The 15,732-nt window shown below is 40.8% G+C and overlaps 1 protein-coding gene across 1 annotated transcript in view; it reads right to left on the bottom strand.

Moving 5' to 3' along the window:
• The window catches only part of MYO1E (myosin IE), a 189,582-nt gene that overhangs the window by 75,518 nt on the left and 98,332 nt on the right, over positions 1-15,732 (bottom strand). The window contains exons 5-7 of the mRNA XM_081084100.1: positions 7,062-7,149; positions 4,682-4,771; positions 926-1,057 (exon numbers count right to left, since the gene is read on the bottom strand). Of these exons, the coding sequence (XP_080940226.1) occupies positions 926-1,057; positions 4,682-4,771; positions 7,062-7,149 (310 nt within the window). The remainder of the gene's footprint in view (positions 1-925; positions 1,058-4,681; positions 4,772-7,061; positions 7,150-15,732) is intronic.

Raw genomic sequence — 15,732 nt, 5'->3', positions numbered from 1 at the left:
ATCGATAAGACTGAATTTGAGCTACCAACACAGTATAACTTCCCTCCAATCCAGTGGTCTTTAAACTGGAGCAAAACAAAAAATAGTCGCAGGCCTTTTCTTCAAAGAAATCTAATGTGGATCCCCAATAAATGAAATGTATATAAACTCATACATAATGATATTGTCTATCATATCTTTATATTTTTAAAATAGTTAAAAACATTTTTAAAACTAGCTGAGTCAGATGACTGCCGAAGACGGGAACACAGTGTGAAAGCATCCTCCACCTGAGCAAGCCCCGAAGTCTCCACGGCTGCTGAGTGTCTAAGTCAAAACTTTTTGAGCTGACATTAAAGATCCATGGCCAACGGGGGAAGTAGGAGAGGGTAAAGGGGGACAAATGGTGATGGGGGGACAGAAAAGATCCGTAGCCTATTTCAAGTCCTTCGTCCAATAACTGAATTATTCCCAGTCCTGGTCTAGATTTCCTGACTTTTTTATTTTATTTTGAAGACTCTGCCCTTGCAAACTCATTGAGGACTCGCTCACACTTCCAGTGCCCTGTCCAGGCCACCAGACCTGCCTGCACAGCCTCCCCTCCATGTCATCCTGCACCCCCTTCATAGACCTCCCCTTCCCACCCGTCAATTCTCCCCACACGAACTTCTATTTGGCAAAGAATCAAGCTTTTGTTTTGAAGTCTTATCAATACTTTCTTGATTACTTAACTCTGTCTTCTCACCCCGACTAGAACTTACTCTCCTGTGAGGTTAGGGACATTTGTTCTGACAATTCTCTGCACGCCGACTTACACGTTCTATTGTGATAAATGCTCCTTGGCTTACAGGCTAGATGGTCTACACCTGATTGCTGAGAGGAAACAAGCAAATCTAAATGTGGAGAAGGAGTAAGGAAGTAGGAAAGAAACAATATAAAGGAAAACCTGGTAAAATATGTGAAAACTCCGCTCTCCAGGGTTCCTCATCACCACCCTAGATTTTTCCAGAAGGAAGTTGGAGATCTTTCCACCATCTGGTTCCCCACCTGGACTGAACTGGATTTCAAAGTATTTTCCCTGCAAGAAAGTTAGGGGTTTCCTTCAGTGGTTAGTGATCAAAAACATGATGTTCCAAATAGGCATTAGATACAGCATATAATTCAAGGAAATTCATTAATGCTAGATACATTCTGAATTATTCCCAGTCCTGGTCTAGATTTCCTGACTTTTTTTTTTTTTTAATTTAAAATCAGACAATAGCCTGTACTCTTGTCCAATCATACAATTCTGTATTGAGAAAGAGAATTTACCATCTAGTCCGTCTAAATAAGGACATGTTACACTCCTTGCCGGTTTTCCCGAGTAGGGGTTTGCTTGCTAAGCCGGAAGCTGTAAAGAATGGGACAGAAAACCCCAGGGTCCCTTTGATCTAAGGAGAGTGAACTCTATCAGCCTCTGAGAAGAAGCAAGCTTTCCCTCTGACAGGCATCTTGCTGGCTTTGAGCAAAAGCAATTCCTCTGACCTCTGGAGAATCTACAATTCTTATATAAAATAAAAACACTTGATTATAAAGAAGGTCCTCTCCAGCTAGTGGTGGGTGTGGAGATTTTTGTTACTGTTGTGGTTAATATTTCCTTTTAAACTATTGCTAGGAGGGAACACAGGAGAAGAAAACCTTGGAATTTAGCTGGAAAAGGTGCCCAGATCGTTCAGTAATGACTTTTCCCCCCTCTTTCATTAGAATTTAGCTTCTTTCCAGTCCTCAGAAGGTCTACTAGTAGAAGAGTAAACTTCAATGAAGAAAAAGAGGAGAATGCAGGTGTTAAGGAGCGGTGTGGCCTATGGTCACATGGGAAAGCATGCCCGGCCTAACTGAATTCACATGTAATATTTTAAAAATGTGAATGCTGATGAATTCCACCCATCTCAGGGCTGAATCCTGCCAGGCCGCAAGTCTGTGACTAGAACTGTAAACTCCTTAAGGGCAAGAAAAGCACACGGCATATTTTTCCTACTGCCCCTAGCACCCAGAACCTGCTGTGTCCCTGGGAAGTCACTTGCCGATTCCAGGTATCTGAGGAGGCTACTCTCGAATGGCCTATTTGTCTTAATCTGATGACTCCTCCTACCCCCTCCCCAAAACAAGCACCCAGAAGCATCAGGCACAGAGAGGGAGCACAGACCACTGCTATCCTGAATTATAGTACAGTGGTTCCTGAGAAAGGCTGGCTGAGCAAGCTCCCCCGTGCTTCCCATGTGGCCATTCTTCTCATCTTTTCCTTTCAGCTGGTTCTGGAGGGAAGGATTCAGTGCCCATCCATGTAACCTCCATCAAGTGGGGGTGAGAATGAAACCAAACAGGACATCACATCTAGGAAGGGTAGACATTTTAAATGGCAAACTCTCAAGTTCTTCTAGAAGTGGTTCCAAACCTTGGTCGACTGTTAGAAAGACCTGGGGGAACCTTTAAGAAATGCCAATGTGGTTTCTTCTGTATATCCTTAGCTATATGACTGTTCAACTAAACTTGTCTTAAGATGGTTATCCAGGTTGATTGTTCTGTAATTTAGTTGTAATTTTGAGGTGGTGCTGGGGGGAGGTGAGTGTAACTCCCTCCTACTTCATGGCCATCTTGGACCCCCTCTTCTTAATTATATAATGTTTTATGTAACGTGCATTTTAAAATGAAAACTGGACCATATTGCAAATACTGTTCTTTAACCTTTTTTAATTTAACAATATACTATGGATATCTTTTCTAAAAAGTCATTATTAACAGAGAACTTAGATATTGTGCACTAAAAGTTGTTGGGTCACAGACAATGAACATTTTCAATTTTGGTAAAGATGGTCAAGTTGCTCTCCAGCAGAAATGTGTCCACTTTCAACCAATAGTGTCTTTTCTCTGGTATCAATCTCCTTAATACTTGCCCACCTCAGAGACAGAAAATGATACATGGTTTTAATTTATATTTCTCTCATTATTCCGGGGAACATCCTTGGATGCCCATTAGATGTTATTCTATGTGTAATGTGCCCATCCATACTCTTTCCCATCTTTTTTGGGGGGCCGTAAGACATTATTTTGCAATCAGAAAAATATAAATTGCTGGATATTTTTGTCTTGTTTTACAAAAATTGACCAACGTATCACTTTTGTCGCAGGATAAAGAATAATTTTTATTGGAAAAAAAAATCAAGAGAACTATTGACATAATTATTTTCTGCTCTCTAAATGGGCAAAAGAAGGGGGCTGGTAGCAAGAGAGTTAAGTTTGGTCAAATCCATTTTTACAAGGAAGATTGAGATTAAAAGGGGAAGAAAAGGTCAAGTGGAAGATGTATTCCCATCTTTCCTATTGCATTACCTAGAAACTTCTTCAAGATAACACGACCCAGCCAGTGAGAAGAAGAAAACAAAAAGACAGATCAACAACTGAACAAATGGTTTGAATAATATTGAACAGCAAGGAAAATGAGGGCAATTCTGACAGATATAAATCACGAGGGAACCAAACAATCACTGCATGAGAGCTTAAAGAATTCTCTTGGAAAATAGAAGCTTCCTTACAAAACAGAAAGGTGAAAAAGAAATCATCTCTCTCCCAAATTCCCACTTATTTATTTTAAAATGGTCCAGCATCCACCTTAAAGATAGCTCCTTGTATGCTTTCCTGCCAGACATAGTCTATGAGCTAAGACGAAAAATCTACATAAATCAAAGCTACTGGGCAAATACTGTTTTTTTGGAAATGTGGCTTCTTGTCAAGGGGAATATATTTATTTTCATCCTTGCCAGCCTTCCAATTCTCAGGAGACGCTCAGACAGAAAAGCGCTGTCATGGGCATTCATGATAATGCCTTCCGCTGACATTTTCATTACCTTGGGTAAGTGGGCCGGTCAGGAGGCAACTATCAGGTTAAGTCCAAACATTTTGGGGTGTTGTTATGTTACGTGAAATACATAAAACACACCAACCTATGAGGGAGGAGGCAGTCAACTCACTCTGACTGACAGAGAGAGGAGGGTTCTCTACAAGGTGCCGGATCATAGTGTGTTATCCCTTCATTTTCCACAGACCCAGTCTATGAGCAAGAGCAAAGCAAGAAGGCTTTGGGCTCAGCCAGCGTGGCTCAGTGGTTGAGTGTCGACCTATGAACCAGGAGGTCACGGTTCAATTCCCAGTCAGGGCACATGCCCACGTTGTGGGCTTGATCCCCAGTAGGGGGCGTGAGGAGACAGCCGATCAATGAGACTCTCTCTCTTCTCTGAAATCAATCAAAATGAATGAATGAACGAACAAATAAATAAATAAATAAATAAATAAATAAATAAATAGAAAGAAAAAGGCTTTGGGACCCAGCCTACTTATTACTTTGTCTGGGAAGGAAGGTCTCTTTCCTCCAGGGCACAAAGCAAACTCCTCCAGCACCAATTTCTATTTTCCTTAGGAAGGCAACTCAAGTTGAGAATTGTATTAAAAAATTAGCTGATTTATATCCCGGGGTTCAAAAATAACTTCCGCTAAAGGGCAAATTGAAGCCTGACAGCATGCCGCTAGAGAAAATGAAGACAAGATGCAAAAGGCAGCCTCCTGATGACATGTGAAAGCTCCCGTTGCCTTGGAGACACCGGACCTAAACCGGGTGTATCCACACCACCAGCCAGGCGGCATTTCCCGAAGCAGGGAAGGGACTTACAAATCGGCTGGAATTGTTGTTCCGGACGGTCTTGGCGTTGCCAAAGGCTTCCAGCAGCGGGTTGGATTGCAGGATGATGTCCTTGACGTGCTGTCACAGCAAACAGACCAGGGGTTACGAAGGCGCACACACCCACCACACGGAGCAATGCCAAACACTCCCTAAGGACCCGGCTTCTGGATGCAGCAGGGAGTGGCCTCAAGTCCACATGTCCTCGCAGGTTCAGAGGATTTACTCTTTCCTCTCGACAGACTTCAACCTGTTAGTGGGTTTGTGTCTTCCAACTCCCTGGATTCAGGCAGGAGTCCTGGAGCCAGGGTCCCAGCAGTGAATCAGGATCTCCAAACACTCCTGGCCTGGGCTTCCACCCTGCTGTGCTTTACCCCACATGCCCTGGGGTGCCTGGGGTGCTGGGACTCCTGCAGGAAGGAGAGTGGAGCAGGAAGGGGCATCTCCTCGCTGCTCTGATCTGATTCTTGACTATCCCTATCCCTTCTCTACCCAACTGCTCTCCCTGCCTGCTGCACCCCCACCTCCACCCTCTTCACTGCGAGGGACAGGGACCTTAAGGAAAATGAAACGGTTTCTCCTACTCAAGCAAGGCTGTAGACACAGATTTGTGCTTCCCAAACTTTCATATGCGGCACTCACTTTTGGATCTTGTTAAAATGCAGATGGGGGTCTAGTAGGTCTGAGGCAGGACCTGAGAGCCTGCATTTCTAACCAGTGCCCCTGGTTCTGCCAACATGAAGCCATGTTTTGAGCAGCAAGAGCAGATGCTGGTTTATGCAAAACAATTCCTGGCCCTCCGGAGGGCAAGGATTGGGGATTCAAATACCCTCGTTCGGTACCAGGCTGAAAAGTGTGCAAAACACCTCCTGGGCAAGATAGCTCAGTAGACAGGAGTTGATGTTGGAGAGGTCTTTCAACAAGTGAGTCATTCCTTGTACTTCTAATTATTCACATGCTATGGTTAAACATGTTCCAGAAATAACAAGTCTTTGGTTTGTGCTCTGTAGCTACTGACTAATTTCAAGCCAAGAGCTCTGCCTCATTGTCCTCATAGGAAAACAGGAAGAGAAAAGTCAACATTAAATGTCTGCAGTCTGGCCACTAAGTCATGGTCTGGAGAAAACGGGGCTGGATGAAGGCACTAACTACTAACTGAGTACGTAACAGCCAAAGTGCTCCCTTTGGTGCCCTCCTGGGCACTCAGAAGAGGAAGAACTGGAATCACATCGACCGGGGCCATGTCATTAGCGATGGCACCAGAGGCAAGTTCTGGGTGGTCCCTCTATGAGGTCAGTTTCAAAATTTAGAAATATCACTTCCAATCCAACTAGTCTTCTTTAAAAAACTCATGGATTTATATAAACCTTGCTTTTCATTGTAAAATTAATTTTGACATGTGAATCTTCCTAATCCTTTATATCTGTTTGCTAATCAGACACACCTACACCACTTATCAACACGCAGTTTCTCATAGCATAGGGAGAGAACAAAAGAAAGGCTTTTCCTTGTCTCTTGTCTTCTTTAATTACTGACGTGTTAACTGAGAATCTTTATTCATGTTTCCATCCATTCACCTATCTATCCATCCATTCGTCCACCCTCAAGATGTCCGGTAGAATTTTGTGGTAAGCGTATTGGGGAAAAGAGAAAGAGCAAATTACAGTAAAGGAACAGCCCACCACAAAATGGCATCCTGGATTCCTGTCTCTGTATCAGTCTTCTAGGGAGAGGATGTGGCTACGTGAATGGAAAAAAGCACGTGGACTGCACCACGCCAGTCTAGGTTCTGGAGCTGCACTCACTGTCCAAGATGGAAGCCATGAGCCACAGGTAGCTTCGATTTGCAACATGGCTAGTCCCAATTGAGATGTGCTGTAAAGGTTGAATACACACTGGATTCCAACGATTTAGCACCCACAAGAGTGTAAAATATCTCATCAATATTTCAATATTAAAATGATAATGTTTTGGATATGTTGGGTTAAATAAAATGGATTTTAAAAATTAATTTCATGAGCCTCTTTTTACAAAAATATGTCACATCAAATAACTTTATACAAGTATCATTTTGCATACGTTTCAGCACATCTACTAGTAAAGGACACATTCTCTTAAGCAGGATTAATGAGTCAAAAGGTGCATGCGTGTAGATTTGATAAAGTTTGCTGAAATGCCCTCCAGAAAAGTACATATACTAGTTCATGCTCCTACCAGGGAGGTATGAGAGGACTATGCCCCGCTTTTTTTTTTTTTTTTAAACCAATAGAATGTTTCAAACACTTCAAAATGTTTGCCGATCTGACAATTATGGAGCCTCTTACATTTCATGTAGGACAGAGTCTCAAAATGGGCTACATCACAAACTCACCTGGACTTTGGGGCCTCCTCCAGACACTCTGGAGACATAACCCATGATGTATTTGGCCGCCACTGTCTTTCCAGCACCACTTTCACCACTGAGGAAAGAAAGACAAAAATGAAGTGGGTTACATACCCATGAAGTGGATTACAACCTGCCCCCCTCCCCTCTAACCCCCATCCCCAAACAAAAAAGAAAGAAATTCAGTAAAAAATGCACAATACAGATTGAGAAAGACAAATCATGCCAGGATCAGGTCACCTCAATGACTTACATGCACAATATCAACATGGTGTGTGGACCAGGGTCTTAACAATTATCATCATGTACTTGATAGACAATTAAGCATTCTAAATGCCTAGTAATAGGGGACACACTTAGGAACATTATGGAATATCAGAAGGATAGAATGGTGTACAAAAATTACAACTGACATGAAGAGTGTAAACATAGGAAAAAAACATATAAAGCAATGTTAAGTGAAATAAATCTGATTCAAATGATATATAAAACAGTTACAAAAATGTAAATGAAACTTTAAAATTGAAGTCCTAAAATTAAATGATGAGGCAATATTAATCATATCCTGAATAACAAAAGACTACCTCCTGTTTTGTAGTCTTATTGTATGGGGAAACTCTTGTTAACATAGTCTGTTTGATAAAATACCAGTTCCCTTCCTTCAAAATTCCCTTGAACTGATGATGACGTCAATTCAAGACCTGCTTAAGTTAGTCAGATATCTCATCTATTGGTGACCCTTGTGCTACCATGATAGAATTAAAGGAATCCGTATCTTGTAAAGTGATCAAATTTAATATAAAAAATTCAGACAATATTTTTGTTTGCAATTGGTGATCAAGAATTTTAGGGTACAGAACAAATGTTCTTGTATGAACACCCAACCTAATGAACTGCTATCAATTGTTTAGTTACTTCAGAAAAGAGGAAACATTTGCTTAGGGTACAAATCTAACCAGGTGACCCCAAAAGGAAATGAAAAAATTTAATATTTCAAAACAAAACAAATAATTAAAGTAGCCACCGTAGCAAATCTCAGAACTTTGTTCAATTTCCTTGAACTGATTAGAGAAATTATGGGGAAGAATGAGGAAACCATATTCTCTGAGAACCTCAAAGGTCTGAATCCACCTAAGCAAATCATTCACATCCCAGTCAGTACTCAGCTCCGGGCTTCTGGGCCACATGACTAGGGAAAATGAACTGAAATTTCCTAAGATACAGTGGCAAGCAGAAAGCCAGTGAGTCTGGGATGACGTGCCATACCATTTACAAAGAACATGCTTCCTCACAGCACAGATATGGTATGTACAGCAAATATTTCAGCTCCATGAAGAAGTTATCTGTTTAAATGGTCCATATAATCAGATGATTTATATGCTAGCTCCAGGGTCAAAACATACATTCTTGCTCATTTAAAGCACAGGTCTTGTCAGCAATGAAACTCCATTTTTTAATCTTGTAAATAATGTGACTGCGCAAGAATATTGGAAAGTCCAAGAGTACAATGGTATAACCGCCCAATATAATATTACATAGACATTTAAAACAATTAGAGAACTATGTGGCAACATAAAGACGATGCAACCAAAGTGGCCATATAAGCAGGAGATAATATATCTATAGCATAATTACAACTATGATTGGAAATGCAACAAGGAAAAAAAATATTTGACTTGGGGGGCTGGTATTTGGATGACTGTATCTTTTGATGTGATTTCGCTTAATGCTTACATTTTTGAGATCGGCAATTATCCATGTATTACAGATTTTAAAAAACAGCATTTCCAGAAAAAGTGGGATCACATATCACAATGATAACCAAGAAGGATCAATTTCTTTAGATTATTACTCAACTTATTATACTATGATAAGTAAACATATTTTCATTTTAGAATTTCTGATAGCAAATTCTGTGTGTGCGTGCGCATGTGTGTGCATGCATGTGAAAGAGAGAAGGGAAAAAGAATAAATTTTACTAGAATTATGAAATAAAAGTATAATCCCTCCACTGTGTCTTTGACTAATGATGTGGTCAGACATGAAATATTTCGTTTCTTTTGTTGGAAGCAAAAGAAAAGAATAATAATGGAAAGTAACTTGTTTTACATATTAAAATAAGTATGCCAGGTCCAATAATAGCGATCTACATTCTCAGGAATTCTGATATTTTTTCAGAAGATTTAAAATAATTAGTTCTGGCTGAACATTGATCGGAACTTTCATTCTTTGGTTTCGGTTTACAGACACTTAACACAAAGTCTTATTGATCAGAGGCCGGTAATTTGCCCAGAATATGGTACAAAAATGGAATGTTAGATAATTACTTGAAGCTTACCGTATATACAAACATGATTATACTGGCTTTTCTGGATGGGAAAATATTGTTTCTTCCCCTGGACTAAAACCCAAGTTAAAAGAATGTGAAGGTATCAGACAAATTATATAGCACACCCAAAACTATTTGCTTTGCATCTCAGAGCAGTTAGAGCAATTTGCTTGGCTTATGGTTATAGGTAGCCTTTCTTAATGTAATTGCCTTCACTTGACTTCTAAAGAGAAGAAAAAAATACTCTAGAAGTGTATGTACCTTAAATTAGAACAATGCCCCGTTTGTCCCTATATCCTGCAGCTTGTCACCATCCTCAAAGTACTTAATAATTCTCATGTTTGGCCCCCTTCTGACCTGTTGAATCCCAGTCTCTAGGGACAGGGCCTAGCAATCGGAATTTTAAACAAAGTCCCATGATCTTGTATAGCTGGGAATTAGCCCAGCAAATTTAAAACAAAGTCAAGACAGACTTCATAGGAAATATGAATTCAAATAGGAAATAATGCATTTTCTGTGTGTGTGAGCTATAGAAATGGAAACATATGCTAAAACTTCAAAGAAATGGAAAGAATGTTCTGGGGAGGGGACCTATTTACAATAGTATGTTAATAATTGAATTCAAGGACCATAATTGTTTTTCTTAGCCTGAAGGTTGTTCTTCACTTAAAAATAAATGATGTGTTCAATTCAGTTCAACTTTTTCTAGCAAATGTAAAATATTTCAGTCAAATTTTTTTCAGAGATATCCCATAGAATAAGTAGAGTCAACCATTTCGACTGTTGGAAGATTCAGCAGTCTATTCCCATGTGCCCCTTCCTAGTCTCAAAATATGTCTCATGGTTCTTAACCACAGTAGCTGTTGTTCTCTTATAATTGATCAAGTAAATGTAATTGAAATGTTGCTTTTCCAACTTTGTATTTGTATTTCTTTTTTTTAAAAAAATCTTTATTAATTTCAGAGACGAAGGGAGAGGAAGAGAGAGATAGAAACATCAATGGGAGAGAATCATTGATCGGCTGCCTCCTGTACACCCCCTATTGGGAATTGAGCCCAAAACCTGGGCATGTGCCCTGACTGGGAATCGAACCATGATTTCCTGGTTCATAGGCTGATGCTCAACTACTGAGCCTGGCCAGTTGGGCGTATGTACATTTCTTTACCCAACATGCATCATCTAAGACAGGGGTGGGCAAACTTTTTGACTTGAGGGCCACAATGGGTTCTTAAACTGGACCGGAGGGCCGGAACAAAAGCATGGATGGAGTGTTTGTGTGAACTAATATAAATTCAAAGTAAACATCATTACATAAAAGAGTATGGTCGTTTTTTTTTTTTTAGTTTTATTCATTTCAAACGGGCCGGATTCGGTCCGCGGGCTGTAGTTTGCCCACGACTGACCTAGACCCTACTGTGTTGACATAGGGACATTTTAGGGTTGAACTTGACTCTTATTTCAAAAGGTAAAACGCAAGGATAAAAGAATATAAGGGTAGTTTTAACAAAATGACCTTTTGTAATTCTAGAGTTATAAAAAGTGAACATGTTAGTGACTGCAAAGTAGTCCAAAAAATGAGAAACAACACCAATTTCAAAGGAGATTGATGGTTAACTACCACAGATTGGTGGTTGCTACAGGCAAGGAAGTAAGGGATGGGTGAAATGGGTAAAGGGGATAAAAAAAGTACATGTTTCCCTGCCCAGTCAGCGTGGCTTAGTGGTTGAATGTCAACCTATGAACTAAGAGGTCAAGGTTCGATTCCCAGTCAGGGTACATGCCCAGGTTGCAAGCTCAATCCTCAGTGTGGGGCGTGCAGGAGGCAGTCATCAATGATCCTCTGTCATCACTGATGTTTCTACCTCTCCCTCTCCCTTCCTCTCTGAAATCAATATATATATTTATTTTAAAAGTACAAATTTCCAGTTATAAAATAAATAAGTCATGAAGATGTAATATATAGCATGTGATTACAGCCTGTAATACTGTATTGCCTATTAGGAAGCTGCTAATAGAACAGATCTTAAAAGTTCTCATTCCAAGAAAAAAATTTTTATAACTATGTGTGGTGACGGATATTAACTAGACTTACTGTGATGATCATTTCACAATATACACATTTATCAAATCATCTTGTATACCTGAAACTTATATAATATGTCCATTAGACCCCAATGAAAAGAAAGGAGCAAACTAACATATTCTGGTTGTAATAATTGTAGCATGTGTCCATCGAGTGTCTAAAGCAGGTCAGGAACTGTTAAGGGCTTTACACACATAATCATTTGATCTGAATTAAAGCCCTGGAAGGTAGGTGCTATTCTTATCCCCATTTTTTGATGAGAAATGCTAAACAACTTGCCCAGGATCACATAGCTAGTGATGACATTGCTAGGAAAGGACTGAGACAGACTGACTCAGGAGTTACAGTGCTTCAGACCAGGGTGTGTATTTAAAATCCACACATGGGTTAGATCAGCCGTGGGCAAACTACGGCCCGCGGGCCGGATACGGCCCATTTGAAATGAATGAAACAAACAAACAAACAAAAAAGACCGTACCCTTTTATGTAATGATGTTTACTTTGAATTTATATTAGTTCACACAAACACTCCATCCATGCTTTTGTTCCGGCCCTCTGGTCCAGTTTAAGAACCCATTGTGGCCCTCGAGTCAAAAAGTTTGCCCACCCCTGGGTTAGATAGTCAATTACAACCAGCAATATTTCCCAAAGTAACTCCACGAATAGCACAGTTTGTAGTATCATCAAACCTGTAACCAACCACTCCTGAATCTTTTCTGATACACACCCCTTTAAGTAAGGCTTCTGCCAAAAACATTTATTATCTCACACACAGTTGGAACTAACAAATAATAGCCTGCCTGCACCGCTGTGATCACAAGATGCGATCGAGAATGAGAATCACAGCAGAGAAGGTCCATCCCCTCCCTGGCAGCCCTGCTGCATCTGGGAGAGAAAGAAGTCTGAGGTGAAGCATCTCTTTGCCCCAAGAGAAAGGGTGACCTGTGAAGACCTTTAAGGACATTGTCAAGTAATCCTCAAGGACATGGGAAGGCTAAATGGATAAAATGCAAATGAAAGCGTCACACCAAAGCCACTAAGTAAATGATAAAAATTCAGTCTTTAACATAATGATCAAAGTGCAAACAAGTCAAAGCTGTTGTTTTCTTCCCAATCAATTAGTAGTGTCAAACAGACAAAATGTTTCCTCTAGACCAGTGGTTCTCAACCTGTGGGTCGTGACCCCTTTGGGGGTCGAACAACCCTTTCACAGGGGTCACCTAAGACCATCCTGCATATCAGATATTTACATTACGGTTCATAACAGTAGCAAAATTACAGTTATGAAGTAGCAACGAAAATAATTTTATGGTTGGGGGTCACCACAACATGAGAAATTGTATTAAAGGGTCACGGCATTAGGAAGGTTGAGAACCACTGCTCTAGACTGCCAAGAAAATGGCCCATGGCAATGCTCACCTTGGCCCAGACCCAGGCAACAGGAGGAACCCACTGTTTCCTATGGAGGCCAAGTTTGAGCCCAAGCTCAGCTAGTTATTATGTCTGAACTTCCTTATAAGGCCACTAGCAGATATTTTACGTCACTACTGAACATTTTAAAAAAGTGTGTCTACTTCCTTATTCAGCTTTCCTTATATTCCTTTAAGGTATTAATCCCCATTTTGCAGATGAAGTGGCCGAGGCGTACAGAGGTCATACACTTTAGACAGAACAGAATAAAGAATCCACCCTGTGACTCAACCCCAGAGATCTTTCCACTACACAACGTGACTGTGGGTGGTAATGGATTAGCAAACAGATAACCTGACACCTGCTGACTCACAGCAGCAGAGAAGTGGAAAGAGGGTAACAGTGGGCTAGGCAGCCTGAGCTCGGAGCGTGGCTTTGCCCTATTTCAGATGCGAGATGCTTAACATGTTTCTTATCTCTCTTAAGACTCAGTTTCTTGGTCTGCAAAAAGGAGGGTAGTAATACCTAGTTTGCCAGGTTGTACAGACATATAAGTAAAAGATGCCGAGACATAAAGCAACTATCCAAAAAAGGTTAACTATTATGATCATAGAGAGTATATTAATTAGCTAATGAGTCAGCGCTCCTGAGTAACACTCTGACTGATGATAAAAGAATTTCAGCCCGGCTGCAGTGGCTCAGTGCTTGAGCATTGACCTGTGAACCAGAAGGTCACGGTTCCATTCCCAATCAGGGCACATGCCCAGGTTTCAAGCTTGATCTCCACTGTGGGGCATGCAGGAGGCAGCCAACCAATGATTCTCTCTCATCATTGATGTTTCTCCCTCTCCCTTCCTCTCTGAAATCGATAAAAATATATTAAAAAAAAAGAATGCCCTAACCGGTTTGGCTCAGTGGATAGAGCGTCGGCCTGCGGACTGAAGGGTCCCAGGTTCGATTCCGGTCAAGGGCATGTACCTTGGTTGCAAGCACATCCCCAGTAGTGGGTGTGCAGGAGGCAGCTGATCCATGTTTCTATATTTCTAACTCTCTATCCCTCTCCCTTCCTCTCTGAAAAAAATTAATAAAATATATTTTAAAAAAACACCTAAAAAAAGAATTTCAGCAATCACATAGGCCAGAAGGTAATATTTGCAGAGAGCTTGGGGAAAAGGTAGATTGAGTCCCTGCTCTTCAACCTCCTCACCTCCAGTGAGAGGGTGGTGCTTCATACAGATTCCACAATCAGGGGTGTGAACTGACAGGACCTCGCAAAGCCAGGCCAGAGAGACAGGGAGCCTCAAAGGCCAATCGGTGCTACTGGGATAAACAAGAAATGGGGTGGACCAACAGAACCAGAGGAGGTTCCAATACTAATAATAAAAGATTCCTGAAGTACATCAAAGGCAGGAAGACAACTTGAGGATCCGTGAGACACTTGTTGCTGCCTAGGTAGAGACGAGACACAAGCCAAATATTTGAGCTGCTCTGATTTTTAAAATCTTTTCATTTTGAAGCTTCACTACTGTAAATATTAGGGATTCCAAGTCTTTTGAAGCAGGTAAGTCAGAAATCTTAGGTCCAGTAGTGATGACTATCTCCTTTTCCTCTTCCAAATTTCTCATATTCAGTGAGTCACCAAATCCTTTTGATGTACCTTCAAAGTATCCTTCACGTCTTTATTTATTCTTTAAAAAATATTTATTCAGCACGTATTCAGGATACAATCTACAAGACTTTGCAAACTGGTGTTGGACACATTGCAGGCAGAATGCCCTACTCTGCAGAAAAACCTGCTGCAGAATATTTCAAGCAAAAGAATTCGAAACTGCACTAAAGGCGATGCTTTCATATTGACAATACATTTTTTGAAAAAGGCTGGGACAGCAGGAGCGGATGTAGGCCAAAAGTGATAGAAAGTTGCTTTGATTCGCAATAAAACTGCCACATAAATGTTCTCCAAGGTCTCATAAGTCTCCATAGAGGTCAGAAATGCCTCTGGCTAAGATTTTGTCTGGTGATATAGAGATGGTAGAAAATTGAGAAAAATTTGCTATTTCTCCTTCCCCTTTGCCACACCAGATTCTTTTATTAAATAGATTTGCATAGATGTCTCTGATAGATCCAGCGATATAACATATGTAATTCCAAAACACAAATCCAAATTCTGAATTTTGGAGCAAAAAAAAAAAAAGTGATGAGCGGAGCAGATGTTGTCGCTCATTTACTGAGCTCACAAGTGTGTCTACCTGTGTCTTCAGGTGCCCATCGTCAATGATACTAATGGAGCTATAGCTGTTGCATTTTTCTATTGGCACTGCCAAGAGTCCGCATTCGCTTCCTGTACTTTACTCCTGCATAGGCTTATGGAATGTCACACATCAGTTTCCTCTTTGACTTTCCAACTCAGGTCAGGCCTCCCATAACCTCACTAGATAGCTGTCTTCTCTCAAGATCCCACCTCTTTTCTACCAATAGGCTTATCTTTGTGAACCAATCTTTTATGGTATCCTGTCCTTGCTCAGGGATCTGCAGACCTATCATTCCAGGAGGTACCTGTCACCCAAACAATCTTATCTCCCCAAATTAACCTATCCTGCATTACTGCATAAATACTATATGGCTGTAATATAGAAACAGAAGTGGAAACCCAGTGCAGGCCTTTGAGTAACTGACAAGGACCATTGTCAATGGAAGTCTTCTTTAACAGCCATACTGATATCCTCTTTCCTCTCCATCACACAGTGGGCCCCAGAGGCTATCAAGCCATCCATCCATGCTTTCTCCATCCTAAAAGGAAGACCCAAATCAAGTCCCAATACCCCTATGACACCTTT

The sequence above is a fragment of the Myotis nattereri genome, assembly GCF_964212035.1.
Source record: "Myotis nattereri genome assembly, chromosome: 1".
NCBI lineage: Eukaryota > Metazoa > Chordata > Mammalia > Chiroptera > Vespertilionidae > Myotis > Myotis nattereri.
This window is presented reverse-complemented; position numbering and strand designations above follow the sequence as displayed.